Source organism: Pinus tabuliformis, chromosome 1_1 (assembly GCF_031772625.1).
Source record: "Pinus tabuliformis cultivar Carrire ecotype Pingquan chromosome 1_1, CPIR1, whole genome shotgun sequence".
Taxonomy (NCBI): domain Eukaryota; kingdom Viridiplantae; phylum Streptophyta; class Pinopsida; order Pinales; family Pinaceae; genus Pinus; species Pinus tabuliformis.
This window is the reverse complement of record NC_142297.1, coordinates 113,992,432-113,998,938: the sequence shown is the minus strand read 5'-3', so window position 1 is coordinate 113,998,938 and position 6,507 is coordinate 113,992,432. Positions and strand designations below refer to the sequence as shown.

Here is a 6,507-nt window from a genome sequence, read left to right as displayed (position 1 = left end):
ACCTTGTTGTCATCTGGCAGACTTTGATCACAGGTAATATAGGTATGTGCCTATTTGTTTGATTATGATTTTAATTAAGAAATTAACTTTATGTTTACTTTGGACTGTTACACATGGTATCAGAGCAGGGCTCAACCCTTAGGGCCTATGGGCATCTAAAATTTTTATTTTTTTATTTTGTCGGAATATTTAACTTGACTTGTTTTTTTGAAAGTTACAGGATTCTTATTTTCCTACGAGTAATTTCCACCGCAATTGAACTTTGGAATCAAGGTTTCTATATTTCTGCAATTCTGAATTGTTTTCATTAATTCATTGATTTTTAGCTTTCTTGTTTTATTTCTTTACTTTTCTTTTGATTTTTAGCTTTCTTGTTTTATTTTCTTCTTTTTGATAGTTTTCTTGTTTTATTTCTATTTATTCTTATTTAAAGCTTTAGTATGGTTATTACTTTTTTTATTTTCATTGTTTTTATTTATTTTCTTTGTATATATGTTTAATATTATTTATTATTTAACATTTATGATTTATTATTTATTATTAAGTGATTTATTTTTTATTATTTATTATTCATATTATCAATTATTATTTTTGTATTATTTATTATTTTTATTATTATTTATTATTTATTATTATATTATTATATTATTATTTTATTTACTTCATGTTGCCAACACCCTCTGCTGAAGTATAACCAACAGGCATCGAAAGTCCCTAACACCGGGGAAATCTCAAGGAATCTCTGTCCTTTTACCCACTTTCGGCACCAGACATAAGCCTGACCCGGTCTGTATCCTAGTCCAAGGCTTGCGCCTGACTCAGACCTCATCTGCCCCAAGGCAGGCATCCAGTCCAATACTCAATGACCCTAGGAATCTCGCAAGGCTGGCCCACTCCCTCCACAACTACTAAGGCGCACAGCCCCAAGCGTCAAATTCCTTTACATCCCTTCCAGACTTTGGCATCCCAATCCAATAACAGGCACTTGGCCTCCTCAAGATGGTCCCATAGCTCTTCAAGAGCTATCCATCAAGAGCTATACACAAGACAAAGGAACTACTGGCATATGTAGTGTTGATTGATTTTTGTCCCCAGCCCATATGGTATTACTTATTCTCCCTCATGCGTATGGGCTCGCACGAGATCATCAAATAAATCGGCCCTCACGGCCCAATGTGTAGTCCTGTCGGTCATTACAGCTCAACATGCAACAATGCATTCGCTATACCATCATAGTATCATAGAAAATAATCCACATGCTAAGTCTTGCATGTCATCATGAGAATATTCATCATTGTTAATCACAAAATAACAAACTGTGTGCTCATGCATGTCATTTGTATGCAACTATTACATGCTTCACCATTTCAAAGTATGATATGAACATATTGCATCAAAGAGATATCATGACTTTACATAATAGATGAACCATATGTCAATAAACCTCATATTGTAGCATCATAAATCCTATGCAAATCGTAAGGATACATTATCACTATAAGAACCACATGTGCATCAATATGTCATATCAATCAAGTATCTGTCTTAACTAAGTAAGCATTTCCACACATTTTAATCAAGTAGATAAGGAAAGTCTTGAAAAATAAAATAAAATATTCCCAGGTAGCTGACCTTGGGCTATATTGGTCCCATTGGACCTTGAATTGCTCAAACTCACGGTTCCTGAGTCGACGAACTCGGCGGTCCAGTATACAAAATGTTTCGACCTAAAGGACTCCTTCCTCGGAAACCTGCAATTTTTCAAATTTCAAAACATGGGATGGGTCGGGTACATATTTTCTAAGCATAGAAACATGAAACAAATTATGCATCCTTCTTAGATGGAATGACAGCTCGAGCTTGTAAGTAATTGGTCCAATCCTCTCTAGGATTGTGAATGGCCCAACAAATCTACGTGATAGCTTTGTTCCCTTACCCATCCTAAAGGGACTTTTAAAGGGTTTGATTCTAATAAAAACTTGGCTTCCTTCCTCAAAGTTTCTATCAATTCTCTTTGCATCAGTGTTATAGGCATTTTTGGGCACTGCAACCCCAAGCATAAAATGTCCATAAACCAAGGGCTCCTAAGTCCCTAAAAGTGTTGTTCTAACCCCTAAAGGAACAAGGTCAACTGATTACAGCTTCTCCCAGAAGTTCTCCATGAAAAACTGCTCAGAACTGGTCAAAACAGGATCATTTCACCTGCTCCATAGGCAAAGTGCGTTGCATCTCACCTAAGTACACTCTGTGGGTGCGTTGCATTTCAAAAATCCCTTCTATGGGGTGTGATGGGCGAGAAGTGACAAATGGCAGTGTCAATCCGCGAGGTAGAGAGGCATCGAATCTTCTAGAAACTTCTCCTGTGACACTTGCCTCTCTGAATTCGACCAAGGATGAGTAAGAGATCATAAATCTCCAAGTGTAAGCAAGAACTATCAGAGGGAAGACATTAATCAAATCACAAGCTGACTCATCTCCCTTACAGATATCTATATATGGATCCCTCATCCCAGAGATCCAGAGGCTGGAATTTTGCATCTTGTAAGGAATTGCTGTTGGTTTCTTGAGGCAACATCATAGTGTTGGGTGATATAAGCTTTGCATGAGTTGAAGAAGGGCTTACTTGCTGAGAGGATGATGCTGGGTCAGAACAACTGGTTGTAACTCTCTTGGCTCTTTCTTGATTATCAATTAAAGCTATTCAAGTTTTTCCTCCATACTCTTGTGTCGTTTATGTTTTATGCATTTGTATGGTCAATTTACATCTGATCCTAGATTGTTTATGATAATAGATCCATGTTCTTGTATAGTGTTATGCTACTTTGATTCTACAGGTACTCTGTGAAGCTGGGTGTACAAGGAAGTAAGTAGCAAAGGACTATCAGAAGAGAGAGGAATCGAACTAGGAGCCAAGCGCAAGACAGAGGTTGGTCTCCTTATTCTTCTCTCATCTATCTTTCATAAGGGAAAAACGAAAGTAGCTTTACTTTGTTTGTTTCTAAGGTAGCTACCACACCTTAGTGGGATTAGCAGTTCTGCATAGACACTTTTCCCTGTAACAATCAGCATAAATTTTCTGGCGATCCCTGGCTTCTTTTAGTCTCTGTTTAATTTTGGCCATTTGTTCTTCCATTTCTTGGAGCATTTCAGGTCCCAACATGACTCAATCCTCTAATCGATCCCAACTTAATGGAGTAAGACATGGTCTTCCATACAAGATTTCAAAGGGAGTTGCCTGTATTGAACTGTGGTAACTATTGTTGTATGCAAACTCCACTAAGGGAACGTATTTCTCCCATTGGTTTTGTTGATCCATGACATACATTCTTAGCATGTCCTCCAACACTTGGTTTACTCTTTCTGTTTGACCATCTATCTCTGGGTGATATGCTGTACTAAAATTTAGTTGTGTTCCCATAGATTGTAATAGACTTTTCCAAAATCTGGAAGTAAAACGTGTGTCTCTGTCAGATATTATCTTTCATGGTACTCCATGAAGGCGAATTATTTCTTTTAGGAAAATTTGAGCGATAGCTGATGCTTCAAAGGTGGTCTTGACTGGAATGAAGTGAGCACTCTTAGTTAATTTATCAACCACAACCATAATACAATCATGTCTTTGGGATGTCATAGGTAAGCCTCGAACAAAATCCATCGAAACAACTTCCCACTTTTTTTTCGGTATATCATGGGATTGTAAAAGCCCTGTCAGGTGACAATGTTCAACTTTAACATATTGACATTCTAAACATCGAGCCACAAACTTTGTTATATCCTTTTTCATTCCTATCCAGAAAAATAGTTGTTTTAAGTCTGCATACATTTTCTGGACTCCTAGATGTGCAGCATATGGAGCTTGATGGGCTTCCTTCATTATTAAATTTCGAAGATCATCATCTTCTGGGACGTAAACCCTACCCTTATATTGTAGAAATCCATCATTTTCTAAGGTGTATTCCTCCCACTTGGTCGCCACAGGTACCTCTTCTTGTAAGGCAAATTTTATTTGCTGGTAATCTGGGTCCCCTACTAGATGATTTAGAATCCGACTCCTCAAGTCTATCTTTAATGACGATATTGAATGAAGTCTAGGTCTCCTGCTTAAAGCATCTGCAACTTTATTCTCTTTTCTCTTTATATAGGATATCTTGAAATCATAATCACTAAATAGCTCACTCCAGCGTCGTTGTCAAGCATTAAGGTCCCTTTGTGTGAAGATATACTCAAGACTTTTATGATCTGTTCTTAATTCAAATCGACGCCCCATCAGATAATGTCTCCACAATTTCAAGGCCATTACAGCCGCTGCTAATTCCAGATCATGAGTTGCGTAATTGATTTCATGGTTCTTGAGTTTTCGTAAAGCATAAGCGATAACCCCTTCATCTTACATCAAGACTACACCTAATCTTTCTTTTGATGCATCTGTGCATACAAGAAAGTCCTTGTCCATGTCGGGTACTTTTAATATTGGAGCCATTATTAGTTGATGTTTTAGCTCACTAAATGCTTTCTCAGACTCACTTTTCCATTCAAACTTAACCCCTTTCCTTTGGAGGTGGGTGATGGGATTAGATATCTGCGAGAACCTTTCTACAAACCTTCTATAGTAGCTTTCCAATCCCATAAAACTGCGTACTTCTTTGACATTTCGAGGAGTGGGCCAAGTCATTATAGTTTCAATCTTACTGTAATCAACTGCAATGCCTTTCCCACTAATGGTATGGCCTAGATATTGAATTTCTTTCTCAAAGAAGGAACATTTAGAAAGTTTTCCATATAGCTTATGTTCTCTAAGGCATTGTAGTACCAACCTCAAGTGTTCTAGATGCTCTTTCTCATTACGGGAATAAATGAGGATGTCATCCAAGAACACTTGGACAAAGCGGTCCAGATATTTTCAGAAGACATTGTTCATCAAGTTCATGAAGGCTGCTGGGGCATTAGTCAAACCAAATGGCATAACAATAAACTCATAGTGTCCATATCGCGTTCTGAATGTCGTCTTAGGTATGTCTTCCTCCTTGATTCTTAGTTGATGATAACCTGACTGTAAGTCTATCTTGGAGAATATTGAAGCTCCTTTTAGTTGGTCAAAGAGGTCATCTATTTGAGGCATGGGGTACCTATTCCAAATGGTGGCCTTTTTTAGATCTTGGTAATCAATACATAACCGAAGAGTTCCATCCTTATTCTTTACAAGGATCACTGGTGCACCCCAAGGTGACACACTAGGTCATATAAAACCTTGATCAAGAAGTTCTTTGAGCTGTATACTCAATTCATTAAGCTCTGGAACAGTCATTCGATAAGGTGTTTTGGATATGGGTTCCACTTCTGGTTTCAAAGTTATGGAGAAATCAATTTCTCGAACTGGAGGCAAACCTAGTAGCTCTGGAGGGAATACATCTGCAAATTTGGAAAGTAGTGGGTGCAACTTATCCGAGGACTTCTCATTGGTAGGAACCATTTCTATTGCATAAATCTTGCACCCTTTCCTCATACACTTATTAACTTTCTTGGCTGATATGAGGCGCAACGTAACATCACGTCTAATCCCTTTTATTACTTTGGTTTCTCCTTGGTCATTTTTTATGAGAACTGTCTTATTATAGCAATCCAGTATAGCTTGATGGGATTCAAGCCAATCCATTCCCACAATTAAGTCATACATCCCTAGAGTCATACTATATAGGTTCATCTTGGTATCACACCCCCCAATGTTAACACTACAATCTCTTACCATTGACCCTACTGATTGCTGAGAGCCTGATGCCATTTCTACCATTCTAAAGTTACTTTGCTCATGAGCTATCAATCCACATCTAAGTATTGTTGAAATTGAAATAAAACTATAAGTGGCACCTAGATCAATTAACAAAGCTAGAGGGATGTTATTGATCATACCTGCAGACTCTACTACAGTGGTTTGGTTCTCAACTTGGCGATGGTTTGTGGTTGCCTGAATTCGATGTGGGTTTGTGGTCTTCCTCCTTTTGCTTTGTATTCTTGTTGTTTAATCCCTATTTGATAGCTTGGACAATCTTTTCTATAATGTGGACCTTTACATTGCCAACATTCTACTTGTTCCTGCTTCTTACATTGTACTTGTCCTTGGCCACCAAATCTTATACCCCACCCACTATTCAAGTAAGGTTGACCCTTATGTCCTCCTGGAGGCGATCGAGAAGTTGCGCTAGTGATCCGAGAAATAATGTTTTGTCTTCCCTAGAATCTATATGGCTGCCCCCCCAGGGTTATTTAGCTTCACTGTGGAATGTTCCTTTCGTGAATTTTCATCAACCACCATTTGTTTCTTCATATTTATCTTCCTCGGGACTTGTTTGGCTAAACTAGTGGTTGTTGCCATAGTGGTGGGTTTCCACATGGCGACTTCTACTCAGACTAAGGGGTCGAGTCCATGCAAGAATATTTTAGCTTGACGTTTATCATCAGCCATATAGTCCACGTGATGGACCAACGAATAAAATTCAGCTTCATAGTCCT

At 38.1% G+C, this 6,507-nt stretch overlaps 1 protein-coding gene across 1 annotated transcript; it reads right to left on the bottom strand.

The window, feature by feature from the left end:
- Nucleotides 1-5,236: 5,236 nt before the first annotated feature.
- On the bottom strand, nucleotides 5,237-5,779 carry LOC149211912 (uncharacterized). Its single transcript, XM_089388512.1, has one exon. The coding sequence runs from the start codon at nucleotides 5,777-5,779 to the stop codon at nucleotides 5,237-5,239; it is 543 nt and encodes a 180-aa protein (XP_089244638.1).
- Nucleotides 5,780-6,507: the final 728 nt, after the last annotated feature.

What these genes read in the sequence shown, in the direction of transcription:
- LOC149211912 (XM_089388512.1), bottom strand. Translation starts at nt 5,779, where the DNA reads ATGGCATCAGGCTCTCAGCAATCAGTAGGGTCAATGGTAAGAGATTGT.